Genomic DNA, 16,182 nt, shown 5'->3' with positions numbered 1-16,182 from the left:
TCAATGTAGTAGACAAGAATATTAGCTCACGGGAAAAGGTCTTAGGCAGACGCTCTGTGGGAAGGGAATCTGAAGCACTCAACTTAAAGAGCAAGTACCAGTCACTGCCTCAGTTACCAAACTGCTTCCTGACTCCTTAAACACCCATGAAATTACTTAAATGCTTTAATCAGCACTTTCAGATTTTGTTACTCTAATCTGATTACATTTACAGGGAATAAATGAAATTTAACAATAAGTAAGCACTCTAATGTATCAATAATGTTTCAGGCCACATATAAGCTTCAACCTAGTTGGACAGAAAATAATACTGCTACAAGTGTCATGCTTACCACAGGGCCAACATGTGGCCCTCACTCAGTCATGTCCCCTTCATCTCATGTCTGCTCATGAAAGAAGAAGTAACGTTGGCCTTCCCTGTTCTCTCATGAACACTGCATCTCCCTAACAGGATCCCGTGGTCCTCAGAGGAGAGCCCACCCTCCATGGCTGCTATAAAGCTGGTTCGCAGCAGGCCACTCCCATTTATGCAGTAGCAACACAACTACTCGGTTAAGAAACTGTTCTACAAGCCTGGGGGGTATATGAAGGACACAGCTGTCTACGCCTACAGTTGCTGTGAGAACAGAACAAGGTTAAGCGTGAGCTTGAGAAAAAGACTTGAGCTAATCTGCAGCTTTTCTATGTAGACTGGTAAATATGGCAAAGTTCCCCTTATAAAAGACCAGCGCACACACACTTTCTATGTGGCATGACTAGATATGGTGTTCCCTCAGAGGAGAAATTAGAGCAACTTTAAAGAGTCTTTCTTGTCTATCAAGGAACAGACCCTCTCAGACCTAATTCTTTCAAATAAAAACCAGGAAAAAAATACAGCAAGCACCTGCCGACCCAGCCACCTCGTGCCTCAGCTTTAATAACCCAACACGTGGACAGAAAGGAGTTCAAAGTAAGAAGCCAGTGCACGACCTGAAATAAAAAACTGAGTTTGTTCTAGATTTGGTTCCAATTTGATAAGACCTGCGGCAAGTAATTAATCTAGATATCTGTGGCCTCATTTATTAAATGAGAGTCTCCTCTAGGGGTATCCAGAACATAAGAATTTAAAAAGCAGTACTAGAATGAAAAAGTAACAGTATTTATTAAAATGTAAATCATTGCTAATACAGTCATTATTAATGAAAACAAACTCCCCAAAGCTTCACATTAACATAAAAACCTGCAGTATGTAAACATGCTAGAGGAGGGGGTACAATGAGGAACTTAGATGTTAAATTCTTTGTGAGTGTGTGTGTGTGTGTGTGTGTGTGTGTGTGTGTGGACACCTGTTTGTGCAAGTGTGCACCTGAGCAGAGGCCCAACATCAACACTGAGTGTCTTCTTCAATGGCTTTCCAGTTTTTTTTTTTGAGATAGGGTCCTACTGAACCTTAACCTCACAAATTCTACTAGATTAGCCATGCAGCAAGTTCAAGAAACTGAAATATATCTGACCTGTTGTCCCCCACCCCACTCTCTACCCTACCCCCTATATTACAGATTTGTAACCATGCCTGACATTTATGTGGTTGCAAGAAATCCAGACTCAGGACTTCATGTCTGTGCAACAGGCATGTTACTGAACTCGACCATCTCTTCAGCCCTAAATCTTTATTTTAAAATATCAGAATAATAGTAAACCCTTTCTCTAAAATAAATATCAAAATAAGATAAGTTGATATTATTTGTTACTATAGTGTGAATGTGTCCCTCATAGATCATGAGTTCCATACTTGGTCCTCAATGCAACAGTATTTAAAAATGGGGGCTTTAGAAAGTATCCAAGGAGCTGAAGGGGTTTGCAACCCTATAGGTGGAACAATAATATGAACTAACCAGTACCCCCTGAGCTCCTGTCTCTAGCTGCATATGTAGCAGAAGATGGCCTAATCGGCCATCATTGGGAAGAGAGGCCCCTTGGGTCTTGCAAACTTTATATGACCCAGCACAGGGGAACGCCAGGGCCAAGAAGTGGGAGTGGCACTGATAAGTGGATATTAGCCCAGAAACGAAGAATACCCAAGATACAATTTGCAAAACACAAGAAAACGAAGAAGAAGGAAGACCAACGTGTGGATACTTCATTCCTCCTTAGAATAGGGAACAAAATACCCATGAAAGGAGTTACAGAGACAAAGTTTGGAGCTAAGACAAAAGGATGGACTATCTGGAGACTACCCCACCCGGAGATCCTCCCCATCACCAGTTGCCAAACCCAGACACTATTGCATATGCCAGCAAGATTTTGCTGAAGAGACCCTGATATAACCATCCCTTATGAGGCTATGCCAGTGCCTGGCAAATACAGAAGTGGATGCTCATAGTCATCTATAGGATGGGAAACAAGGTCCCCAATGGAGGAGCTAGAGAAAGAACCCACGGTACTAAAGGGGTCTGCAACCCTATAGATGGAACAACAATATGAACTAATCAGTACCCCCAGAGCTCGTGTCTCTAGCTGCATATGTAGCAGAAGATGGCCTAGTTGGCCATCATTGGGAAGAGAGGCCCCTAGGCTATGCAAACTTTATATGCCCCAGTACAGGGGAATGCCAGGGCCAAGAAGTGGGAGTGGGTGAGTAGGGGAGCAGGGTGGGGAGAGGGTATAAGGGAATTTCTGGGATAGCATTTGAAATGTAAATAAAGAAAATATCTAATAAAGGAAAAAAAGAAAAAAGGAAAAAAAAGAAGTGGGAGTGGGTGGGTAGGGGAGCAGGGTGGGGGAGGGTATAGGGGACTTTCAGGATAGCATTTGAAATGCAAATAAAGAAAATATCTAATAAAATAATTTTAAAAAATTAAAAGTATGAAATGCACAATATCCTATAATCTCCTAAAAATAATGGAGTCAGCTCAAAAACCAAACAAAAAAAAAAAAAGAAAAGAAAAGAAAAAGAAATGGGGTCTTTAAAAGGTAATTAGGTAATCAAGGCTACTTACTATGAACTGGTTGATGTTATAACCTCAAAAGTGGATTAATTATTGTGCAAAGGATGAATCTGGCCTGTATCTTCTCTCAATTCCTTACGTTCCTCTCCTTTCTTCCTGCCCCTCCCCCATGTTCTTTGCCGTTCTAATCTTTATGCCGAGAAAGCTTTTCTCAGATAAAGACAGACTTCCCAGCCTCTGGAGCTACGAGTCAAATAAGTTCCTGGTTCTATCAGTCTCTCCTGGCAAATAAGAAGTAGAGCAATGCACTGTATTTCTGAGTTACTGTAGCGGAATCTGATCAGTCTCGGGCACGGAAAGACAAGTTTCCCTGATCTCAGTTACATGAAGACCCGAAAAACTTTCACTGGTGCTTTCCAAAGGCTAGGGAGGAGGGAAGAACAGGGCAAGAAGGGAATGAGGAGCAGGTACTGGGTTATACTGGAAAGGAGCTCCATTCAGGTGTGCTGTCCACAACAGGGTGACAACAGATAATAGTGTCCTGTTTTTCAAAATGCCAGTGCAAAGTCTCACTGTGAGAATTTTGTTTGTTTTCATTTCTATACAATTCATGGGTCTATTTCAAGATCTAGAACAACCCTATATACCTAATGTTAACATCTGCATACTAAACAAAGTCCTCCTTTTGTCAAAAAAAAAAAAAAGATAACTGGACAAGGTGAGGGCTAGTTGGTAACAGGAAGACCTTGAGGTACAGTATTATTATGCACATGCATGAAACCTATAGACTTGGTCTCCTGAGAATTATGACCCAATCAAGCAAGCTAAATGACCTATTTTTACAAATACAAAGTACATTTCATTTTGCCCGGATTATAATATCCAACCCAAATATGCTGTAGTACTTAATTATAAGGCACTGACATTCAGCTCTTAATATAAATTAAATACAAGTTTATTTTCTTTTTTTAAAAAATTAGTTGTTGTTATAGTTATGAAGAGTAGCGTATGGTCACTGCAGTTGTCAATGTGGTCATCATGATCATCATTACTTTTAGGAGAAGCAACAAAATCAATTCCCTCTCTGCTATTAGTCAATTCTATGACCCTGGCCATGGAAGCTTCTTGTCCCTTCTGTAAGGCAGGTAAGCAGTCTCCCCACTAAGGACGTTTGTAAGGTTAAATATAGAAAGCACCTAGCACAAGAGAAGTCTCTCCAACAAACACCTCCTCATCACTCCCTTGATATTTTCAAACCTAATTCACAAACTTACCGAACAGTTCATAGTCTTTAGATAGGAAAGAGCTGGTCTCAGTGTGAAAGCAACACAAGCAGGAGCCAAGGCCTGGAGAGCCTTGGAGCTCTGCCACCACAGAAGTGGCAAGTGTGTGAGCAGAGCAGTGAGTGGTCCAGTGGCAGAGTCCAGCGTTTCTTGGGAAGCTCTGACTTCCTTAGTCAGCACCACACTCCTTTCCCATTGACTGGGAGCTTAGAGAAATGAGCGCCACTGAATTCTAACACTTAGACCTCACATGAACACTGGAAGTGCAAGTTAAAGCCTATCAGTTTGGCCAAGCACGCCTAGGCACTCAGTGCTGCTGAGGCTCTGTCAGGCCTTGACCACAGGAGGCAGTGAGGCGCTCTTCAGAGCGTGAGTGGGCAGACTTCCTGGAAAGCAAACTGACAATGAAGAGCAAGGCTCTTAAAGTCTCACTCTGCCCAAGAAGATTCACACTTCTATGATTCACACCTAAAATCTTCATCCAATCAAAACAAGATTCAAGGACAAGATGCAACACATTATTTGTAATATTGAAAAGCCACAACAAACTTAGAGGCTGGCAACATGAGAGGGTATACAAAATGGCAACATTATTTAACAGCATTACTAACTGGTGAACTATAGTACAGACATTTAAAAAACATATTTTAAAGAAATACCTAATGTCTTCTTATTTTAAAAGGTACCATGTATAATAAGGAATGCTATAAATTTAATATATGGAATTCCATTTTTGTCAAAGTTATTCATCATAAATGATAAATACATAGGCACATAGACAAAAACTGTACAAAGCATTCAAAATGTTGGTCTTTGTAAAGCACATAACAAGTAGTTTAAAATTCTTAGTAATAACATGGACACCAGTAAATGTTAACTACACTGAAGACCACAACTATTCGCCCACTAGCCACATACAGCTACAGGCGCTGCTTCATGTGTTCTTCTAGCTAGGTAACAGGTATTACTTGGTGGTGAGTAAAGCCTGGAATCAAATCCAATGGTTAAGAATATTAAAGAAATTAAAGGAATTTCTTTTTTTTTACTTTCTTTTATTATTATTATTATTGTTGTTGTTGTTGTTAATTTCTTTATTTACATTTCAAATGCTATCCCGAAAGTTCCCTATACCACACCCCGCCCCTGCTCTCCTACCCACCCACTCCCCCTTCTTGGCCCTGGCCTTCCCCTGTGCTGGGTTATATAAAGTTTGCAAGACCAAGGGGCTTCTCTTCCCAATGATGGCCAATTAGGCCATCTTCTGCTACATATGCAGCTAGAGACACGAGCTCAGGAGGTACTGGTTAGTTCATATTGTTGTTCCATCTACAGGGTTGCAGCCCCCTTCAGCTCCTTGGGTACTTTCTCTAGCTCCTCCACTGGGGGCCCTGTGTTCCATCCAATAGCTGACTGTGAGCATCCACTTCTGTGTTTGCCAGGCACTGGCATAGCCTCACAAGAGGCCACTATATCAGGGTCCCTTCAGCAGAATCTTGCTGGCCTGTGCATTAGTATCTGGGTTTGGTGGCTGATGATGGGATGGATCCCCGGATGGGGTAGTCTCTGAATAGTCCATCCTTTCATCTTAGCTCTAAATTTTGTCTCTGTATCTATATCCTTTCATGGGTATTTTATTCCCTATTCTGAGGAGGAATGAAGTATCCACACGATGGTCTTCCTTCTTGGTTTTCTTGTGTTTTGCAAAATGTATCTTGGGTATTCTAAGTTTCTGGGCTAATATTCACTTATCAGTGAGTGCATATCTAGAGACTTCTTTTGTGATTGGGTTACCTCACTAAGGATGATATCCTCCAGATACATCCNTTTGCCCAAGAATTTCATAAATTCATTGTTTTTAATAGCTGAGTAGTACTCCATTGTGTAAATGTACTACANTTTCTGTATCCATTCNTCTATTGAGGGACATCTGGGTTCTTTCCAGCTTCTGGCTATTATAAATAAGGCTGCTATGAACATAGTGGAGCATGTGTCGTTTAAAGGAATTTCTTTAAAAATTTGGAGTCTCAAAAATGTGATTAGGTGGCAATCAATGTGCAATTCTGTCTACCTAGAATTCAAATGAAAATTAATTATAAATTGTGGTAATTCAAAACAGATGTCTAAAAAGTCAATATTTGGACTGAGTTTCCAGGACCCACACTCACAACCACGCTAACTCCAGATCCAGAAGATCTGACATCCTCCCCTGCTTTGTGGGCAGCACTCACAGGTGGGACACACACACACACACACACACACACACACACACAAGTTTTTTCTTAAGGACCAATCACTTATCCACAGAAAAGTCAAATGTTCTTAGTCATGCCTTTTTCTTTTCAATTTACTTAAAATTTTACCAAGGATGATAATTTAAAGGCAAAATCTACCATCAAATATAAGTGCTGTGAATGTTCCAGTTTTGAGTTCCAGCTATGAATAAGAAAGATATATACTAATAAAAAAAACAGAAAATAAATGTGGAAGCCATGGTAAGTTCGCATGCTGATGCCACGTTAGGCCGTGTTACAGGGTCTGGATTTTATTTATCTTATTATGAAGTTATTTCATGCCTTTAATCAACAACCTGTTAAGTACCAAAAAATAAATTTAAATTAGCTTAAACTTCAAAAGAGTCTGAAGTGATTGAGAGAGAAAAGACCAGTATTGCCTACATTCAATCACAAGCTTTGAAGGTGTAGGTGTGCTACTGAATACTAAGAACTGATGTGTATCATGAACAAGGTTCATCAAGAAATACAGAGTATAAAATACACCATACATTTATATATCTATTCTTCAAACATTTTATACACTGCAGCAACTGTGAAATATGTCTGAAAATACACATCTTAGAATGGCAGAAAGTTTCATGAAAATAATTGGCATCTATGCCTTAAGATCTTTAGGCTGCAGAGATGGCTCCGTGGTTAAGAACAGACCCCTCTTCCAGAGCACCAGGGTTTGGTTCTGAGCTCCCACACGGCAGCTCACAACTGTCTGAAACTCTGGCCTCAGGAGATCTGATACATTCCTTTGGCCTTTGTGGGCACTATATACATGTGGGGCACAGAAATATACACAAGCAGGACAAACACCCATGCACATACGAGAAAATTAAATATAAAAAGAAATAATTAAGTCCTCCAACAGCTATGCAACAATAAAACAATTGTTTGTTTTGCATTTTATCGTATGTGTATGGGTATTTTATCTGCTAGAATGACTGTGGACCTTATGCATACATGGAGCCCCCAGAGGGCAGAGGAGGGTGTCAGATCTCCTGGGGCGGGAGTTGGAGACAGTTGTGAGCTGCTATGTGGGGGCTCAGAATTGAACCTCTGGAAGAACAGCCAGTGAGCTTAACCTCTAAGCCATCCCTCTCCAGTCCCAAAACAATTTTTAAAAGATAATTAAAATTTACAAACAAAAAATCTTCAGCTCATCAGTAAACTTAGTTACCTAAATAATTCCATTTCTGAAGAGCCAACGTTTTGAGGCCCCTTAACATCACACTCACACTAAAGCCTACTGTAAGACTGGAAACTCAAGCAGGAAGCACAAACCACAGCAGTCATCCACTGGCTTTCATCCATAACATTCTCAGAAGAAGCTGCTTTAAAATACACTCGTGGGCATCATCCATGAAGGGGAAGGAGTGGGGCCTGGCCCATGGAACTGAGCCACTACAGGCGGGCCTTTGAGGGCTCTGTTACAGCCCACTCTCTCTCTGCCTCCTGGTCTGTCTCCACATGAACAGCCTCTGGCAGCTTTTCCCACCCCAAGGACAGCGTCTCCGCTAGGATTTCCCTGCCAGACTGGCTGAAAACCTTCAGAAACTATGAAGCAAAATAAGCCTCTCCTCCCTTAAGCTAGGGCTGCCCGGTATTTTGGTCATGAGATACGAAAGAAACAAACCTTCATCTCACTCCAGATTCTAATCTCACAAGCATAACTGATTCTTGTGTGGCCTTCTGGAAGACTTCAATGTACACAAAAGCACAGATACATTTCTTCTTCCACAAATGAGATCACATGCTGTCTGACCACTTCTTTCCACCCATGCTCTGGACTTCTTACTAGTATAGAATAATGCCCCACCCTGTGAGATATATGCACCAGTGTGCACTAGGGACTTGAACCCAGACCTTCATACCTGCTAGGCAACAACTCTTTCATGAAGCAAATGCTAGCATTATTTCATTCTTTTTAATGGCTATGGAGTATTACATTAACAATGGTTTCATTAGCTTCTTCAATATGTATCTTTACTGTTTTCAGTTAGTTTTCTGATTTTGAAAGTACTGCAACTAATATCATTGAAGGCAGTTCTTTATGAATACATTTGTGTAGGAGGCATGAAGGGCTTCATGCTCACAGACAGGCTAATGTTAAGCACATAAAATTGTTCCTTCAAGAGAAGGAATAGAAACTCTGCTGTCTGCCCAGAAGGCTGAAGCAGATGCACATTCTAGCCAGCTGACTTTGGCACAATCTGTGTGGCTAGAGACATTCAAGAGCCTGACTCCCCTTCCAGACCCTTCTAGAAAACTTGTTTTTCATGGTCAATCTATAGAGTCTATCTGTATGGAAGGTGTCACACGTACTTTACAAAGAGTTTCATTGTAGTCATGTTTGAAATGTATTTAGCTTACTCTGTTCCTCAGAGATTTAGGTACACTTTGTTGTGCATGCAAGATTGAGTTAGTTAATACAGGAATAGTTTTCACCATGTTGTGCTGTGTTTAAATACACCTAAGGAAACACTCACAGTCAGACTTCCCAAGTTTGAATGAACGCTAGCTACTGCCCCTCCCCCTATGCACACAGCTTGTCTCTCTGCTTCCCCTGAAGGCTGCAGAGACCGCTCACACATTTGGAAGAAAACATGCTGGAAATGTAACCGCTGGATGCATATATCTGCCTGTTGTTTTGTCTGTTGTTTATTGTCTTGTGAGAGACAGTACTAATTATCTAGAACCGCAACAGCATCAGCTTGCAAGACCTCCAGCAGCACAGCTCTTCACTCAGTCTCTCCTTCTTCACTAACTATGGAGACCAGTGAATCTTTAGAGTTGAATAGTTTATGTCTTAACTTGTAGTATTTATTAATTAAAGAGTCAAAGATAGCCCCATGAACTCAATGGTTACAACAAATATTTTCTGTATAACTTGGTTATTTTAGTATATCCCATATACTATGGGGCATTTGAAAGAACACTTAATAGTTTATATAATATGTTTTAAGACAGAAATAATACAGTCTCTCATAATATCATAAAACAATATTTTAGTTGATATCAGCACCTAAGCCATTCCCCTACCCCGCAAAAGCTATAACATCTGAAAGTATTTTACTTCATGTGTTTTAATCCACAGTTTCCTAACTCACCTTTAGATTGAAAATACGCATGCCAACATGCGAGGGAAGCTCCTATATTAAAAGCAGCTGTGCTACTTTTTCTTTAAGCCAGGGCCAAGAAGTGGGAGTGGGTGGGTAGGTAAGAGGGGGTGAGGATATAGGGGACTTTCAGGATAGCATTTGAAATGTAAATGAAGAAAATATCTAATAAAAAGTTGGAAATAAGAAAAGAAAGAAAACGAGATTTCTATAAGCAAGCTGAAAGCAGCAATGGAAGGTAAGAAACCGTGCTCGTCAGCTGCCTCGTGAGCACCAGTCACTTCATCTGAGCCTCCTCCTTCAGAGCTAGATCAAGACACTTCCAAGAACAAGGCACCAAGCCCTAAAGCAAATCTGTCAGTGACACATGATCACTCTCTTCCCATTTTAAAAGTCAGTTTCACATAGCCCTGGAGGAGTTAGCCATGGGCTGGAGGGGAGAGCTTGCCTGGTCAATGTAAAAGGCTGTGCCAGCTCGGATCTCCCGGCGCTGTTTGAGGTCAGTTTCGGTGGTGTCCCTTGACAGGGCGATGTATTCCACCTCTCGTTTGGTCAGCTCCTGTGGAACACAGAGCTAAGTTATTCCAGAGCTAAATTCAAACCACCAGCCTACAATTTAGAACAACATGTTCAACAAAGTCACTGCCTAGAGAAGAGCACTGTAACTGTTAATTGTAGATTCAAAATATTTTCAGACTTTGAGAAAAATTCAGTAAACTGGATACCAAAACATAAACATGCCAGGAATATGGCCCACACCTCTCATCCCAGCACTTGGAAGGCAGAAGTAGTGATCTTTGTGAATTCAAGGTCAGCCTGGTCTACAAAGTAAGTTCCAGGACAGTCAGGGATACAAAGGAGACATTGTCTCAAAACTTCCCCCTCAAAACAAAACAAAACACACATAAACATGCACACACACACACACACAATGCACACATACAAGCAAAACCACACACATACATATACATACATACTCACATGCACACATACAAGTACATTCTCTCTCTCTCTCTCTCACACACACACACACACACACGCACACACACACACACACATCCTTACAGCTTCATTTTTACTGAACTCCATCCTACTACTTAAATAATAAGAATCAAAATTTAATTCTTCAAACCTTAATTTATCCTGTTAAACTTTTTCAAATATCATGAAGTTATTGGGCAATTTTCCAACAAGTTGTAACAAATTTTTGTAAGGAATATTTATCTTTTTTAAAAAGTATGGTTTTAATTCATTTACTCAACTGACCAAGGTTTAGCAATTGAAAACTTTATCATTGTTAGATTCTTTACCAAGTGTGAAACAAAGAAAAAGAAAAAAAAAATGGCTGAAGGAGATGAAAAAAGCAAGAGGAAGAGGAGGAAGAGGAAGCCAAAAGGGGAGAGAAGAAAAAACCTATTCTGTGATGTGAAGGAAAAGGGGCCATCCCAAATCCATCCCACCTCAGAACAGTTTACCTGCTCATAGAGCATTTTGCCCTAACCTCACAGCCAAGTATGTACATTACCTGGGCTTTTACAACAATGCACATTCTCAACCACATAAGGGTCTAATGGCCTTCACTAATCATAGGAATCAGTTTACTTAAGGGGCACGAGAAAGCCGGCAGAGCATGTCATTGCTGAAGGAGGAGATTTTCACACAGGGAGATTGTGTGTCCTCGAAACTGAACCCTGTCTTCTACTGATGAACAACACTTTATTGTCATTCAGCTCTTTCAGATTTCTTTGTTCCAGATTGCCAGTTTGGAGTATAATGAGAAAGAGGCCAACATTTTAAATAGAGAAGGTACATAGTCATAAAGACATGATAATATCAAATGATGTTTTCCTAAATATAAATGAATTGCCTGACGGTGAAAGCCAATTCCTGAGTGATTTTCTCCTTTAACAGATGCCTACTTCTTGATGTCAGAATACATCACTGATAACAAACATCATGTCTGCTGTTTTGATTGGCTGAATGTCACCTCCCTCCCTGAAAACCCTTTCATGTGCAATGATTGCCAAAACTGTATGAGCCTTTTTTATCTTTGGATTTTGGTTTTCTTTTTGTATGATTTATTGATTTTTATATTACATGTATTGGTGTTTTGTCTGCATGTGTGCTGGATCCCCTAGAATTGGAGTGACAGACAGTTGTAAGCTGCCATGTGGGCGCTGAGAGTGGAGACCTCTGGAATAGCAGTCAGTGCTCTAATCTGCTGAGCTACCTCTCCAGTATCATGGCCTTTGGTTTTTCAAACTAGGGTTTCTCTGTGTAGCATTGGCTGTCCCGGAACTCACACTGTAGACCAGGCTGGCCTCAAACTCAGAAATCCTCCTGCTCTGCCTTCTGGGTGCTGGAATAAAAAGGCGTATACTACCATGCCTGGCACCCCTTGTTACCTAAGAGCACCACAGTTTACCTGGAGCTGCACACTGAGGACAGGACAGTGCTGTCACTCTCCTCAGTCTTGACAGCCTCCTTCCTCAGCCAAGCAACAGTCTCCTCAGGCACTACTTCATGAAAGCAGTGAACAAGTTCACACAGCACCAGGAGAAGGCAGCAGATAGAACTGTCTTAAACAATCCACAATCTCCTTTAATGTGAGTTAAAAATCACGGCAAGTATCAAGTGTCTCTATTTTGTGTTTATTTGTTTCAGCAAGCTTACCTGCAAGACAGTATCTACTCAGGACATTACCAACTGAAGGTTCTTATATCCAGTGACAACAGTGTTCACTGCAGAGGTGGCGGGGTAGCACTGAGTCTCCACAAGTGCATTTAAATGGCACGGTAGCACTGAGTTTTCATATATGTTTGGCTACCTCGGATCTATTTTACCATGTAAAGTTTGGTCATAGTAGCCATGTGGCTTCGCACCTGTAGACTTACACTGTAATTTTTTACCAAATCCCTATGAGCTCCTAGGCCCTCTCATTTCAGAATTCTAAGGTAAAAGCCCGCACAAAACCTCAATGAGATATTCCAGTTTTTGAAATGAGTCAGGCAAAGAATCCCGTGCAGTTGATCCCGTCCCGCATACCCTCCAACCCCCACCCCCACCCCCCGCTCCTGTTCCTAGACAACTCTGGGCATGAATTAAAGATGTAGAAGTTATGGGCCAGTGAGACTTACGCTTCCCATCTGTGGCTTTACTTCTGGGCTCTGCAGTTGAGAGCACTCTCCGCTCTTACAGAGGACTCAAGTCTCACAACCTCCTGTAACTCCAGCTCCAGATCTGAGGCATCTTTTGGCCTCACGGAGCATTCACAGACATGTGACTCACACAAACAGTAAATGTTTTTGAAAATTAAAAATGAACTAAATGTGCCACTGAGGGAAAATATAAGAAAGCAGATTTCAATGGCATAAAAATCGGCTCTTCGATAATAAATAACACAAGCAAATTAGGTTTTTTTTTTTTTTCCTCCATTCTGAAAAGTTGTCTTCAGAGGTCATTCGTGCCTGGATCAAGAGCTCAATCCCTATTGATACAGGACAGCAGAAAGGCTTTGTGAACACTCTGATGGGCACTGAGAACAAAATATTTCAATTCACTTAATAACATTTGCCTAAGAAGGAGTATTAATCAAAAAACATCGTATCAGAAAGGTCACTGGGGGGCTGGGGGGGGGGCGTTCAAGCCTAACTTATTCTCTAGCTAGATAAAGATCAAGCAGATTATTCCATCATTGTTCATCTGTTTTCTAATCTATTTAAATAGGAGGAAGAGCAGCACATAGCTATGACATTAAAAACCGCCCTTTTCCTCGAATTCCCTCTAAAAACCACACAACTTCAAAACATCAAAAAGCATCATTGTTTTAAGTTGTGAACCTGAGAGAAGGAACAGTTCACTGAGTGGTAAAGTAAGGGCTAGGGGAGGGGTAGACATGGTGGCTTTTACAATCGCAGAGCTGCTGATTCTATGCACTCACTACTGACTGCCTTCATTTCTATTTCTTGTCTACCAAAAGTGGAAGGCACTCTAGTTACAGCAAAAGAATATGCTGCACATGGGCTCCCTGGACAACATCTGCTGTGCCCTTTATGAATGAGACATTGCCCGATGACAGCAATACCTAAAACTACAGCTAACTCTGATATTAGTGTAGGTTCTTCACTGTCATTTACTGCATCACATCCTTTATCAAAGCTAAGACTAAGGAACTGGCAAGAACTGATTGCTCACCAAGTACTGCATAGCAACCGAGCGCCGGAGAGGCCCAGGAGGTCCTATGAGAAAGACATCTTGCCCCAGCAGATCCTTCTGCATTATCCATCTCAGATGCTGGACTACGGACTGAGCTGGAGAGTCTGAAACTTTGGGAAAAAGAAAGAAAATGAAATGCAAATTAAACTATTATAACTTTACTATATAAATCCCCAAATAATGTAAACTATATATTAAAAATATGCATTTGTATAGGATGGATGGATGGATAGATAGATGACAGATGGTAGATAGGTAGAGAGCAAGAGCAAGAGCGAGAGCGAGAGCGAGAGCGAGTGAGAGAGAGAGAGAGAGAGAGAGAAAGAGCAAGAGAGAGAGAGAGAGAGAGAGAGAGAGAGAGAGAGAGAGAGAATAAATAGCTGACAAAAATTCAGTTTTAAATGAAAATTGTTATCAATGCTAAAACAGAAAAATGCCAAAGAGTCATCAGAGGGTCACACATCTACCATTTCAAAGCCCATGAGAACACTGGGATCATCATCTGCAGGTGTCTTTAAAGGAATGAAAATGCTTCCTACGGATGAGTCATTTTATTCTAAAAGGAGACATAGCCAAATGATCCCAGACAACTAGTGATCATTACAGACATGAGAAGCTGGAGTCTGCTCTAATCTCAAATGCCAGTGCTTGGAAGACTCCATCCACCCACCCACCCAAAGGAACCTATAATTCCAGTCCACTCTTGTATACCATTTGTTACATGAGCATTTCCTAGGAAGATGTAAACAAATGTCTACTCACATAGATAAAACAAAAACAATAAAACCACCCAAGTCTAGTTTGAACTAATGAGTGTATAGGGCTTACTTACTGGAAGATGGGTATGAAGTTTCTTATAGGAATGTGAGGGGGAGAGGAAAGGAAGACGGGGGGGGGGGAGAAAAAGAGAAGTTAAAAAAAAAAAGTCTCAATTGTTCCAAACAACACAGAAGACAGGAGAATGGACAAAATGCACACCACAATTGTGTAACAACAAAAACTGAGTAAACTATCACAAAGGTTGAGGATCCTTACCATGAAAACTTTTGAAATGTTCCCAAATGTGAAATTTTCTGAGTGCCCAAGTCACATCACAGAGGGAAATTCCACACCCAACCCCATGTAACAAATGATTGTCAAAATGCAAAGGCACTAAAAATAACACTTGAAACCATCTGTAAGCTGTATGTATATGAGATACATAAAATGGAAATGACCTGGGATCCAGCCCAAGGTATCTTATTATGATACAGGTGTTAAGGCCTGGATAACCAGTGCCTGTCTGACATTACTGTAGCCATGTTATCTCATGCCTGTGGCTAGCCATCTTCTGCTGTTACTAGGAACTTTCTCATGTCGGGGTTGATTGTATATTATGTTATGTTCTACGCTTTATGGGTGGTCTTGGAAACTCCCCAAACCCTCACCTTACATTAGAACCAATCACAGCAAAGTTTAAGTCCCCAAGACCTCCCTGGGTAACTGACATCCTGGCTGGCAAGTTGAGTCATGAATGCTAGGCAAGTTGACTACCACAGCTGAATAACTCAACAAGTGGGAACAGGATAAATGCACTACAAAGACATGTTCATTGGTAAAGAAGTCCCCTATCCCTAAATCCTGACTGGTGGGATAACTTGGCACAGATGTTTGTGTATTTCAGGTTTAAAAGTTTGGTAACATTCTGGCTTGGGGGTCACGATCACAGCTCCCAAGTCTGACCTGTGTCCCTGATCAATCAATCCTGAGGTGTGTGTTCAATAAACTATCCCTGTTTGATGGAAATCAGTGTCTGTGTGGCTTGTGGGGTGTTTCCTAGGCCCCAACAACAAGCAAATATCCAAAAAAAATTTTAAGTGAAATTCATTTAATGGTTATTTCCAACAATATGTCAAACCCTTAAAGATGACAAAGAGCCTGTGGAGCCATACCCCTGCTGGGAAAGATGCAAATGGACAGAATCTCCTGTGGGAATTGTAGGAAAAAGTGGAATTTGTTATGAAGGAAAGGCAAAGGGAGGTGATCTTTATGTCTCTTTCCTTCCTTCCTTCCTTCCTTCCTTCCTTCCTTCCTTCCTTCCTTCCTTCCTTCCTTCCCTTCCTTTCTTCTTTCTTTCTCAATTAATCCATTTTCTCAGTGTGCTCAAATCTACTCAAATATTTTGATAAGAATTCTTATTCTTAGTAGGCTCTGATGCAACTCTACTGTTGGTGCTGTGGCTTTTTCTGTGAAAGATAACTGAAGCCATCTAACACAGCCTGCAAGAAAGTAGGGAGCTAATTATGAGAGAACAAAATGAGCAAGAGTTATTGGGTGGCAGAGCTCTCAGCATGTGGAAGGGCTACACTTAGTCAAT

The 16,182-nt window shown here is 41.0% G+C and overlaps 1 protein-coding gene across 2 annotated transcripts in view; it reads right to left on the bottom strand.

The window, feature by feature from the left end:
* The window catches only part of Vwa8 (von Willebrand factor A domain containing 8), a 322,019-nt gene that overhangs the window by 255,038 nt on the left and 50,799 nt on the right, over positions 1-16,182 (bottom strand). For both annotated transcript variants that reach the window (XM_029541466.1, XM_021203139.2), the window contains exons 3-4: positions 13,806-13,936; positions 10,060-10,170 (exon numbers count right to left, since the gene is read on the bottom strand). In XM_029541466.1, coding sequence (XP_029397326.1) covers positions 10,060-10,170; positions 13,806-13,936 — 242 coding nt within the window. The remainder of the gene's footprint in view (positions 1-10,059; positions 10,171-13,805; positions 13,937-16,182) is intronic.

This window comes from Mus pahari, chromosome 8 (genome assembly GCF_900095145.1).
Source record: "Mus pahari chromosome 8, PAHARI_EIJ_v1.1, whole genome shotgun sequence".
Classification (NCBI taxonomy): domain Eukaryota; kingdom Metazoa; phylum Chordata; class Mammalia; order Rodentia; family Muridae; genus Mus; species Mus pahari.
The sequence above is the reverse complement of the archived record's forward strand: the minus strand, read 5'-3'. Positions and strand labels throughout refer to the sequence as shown.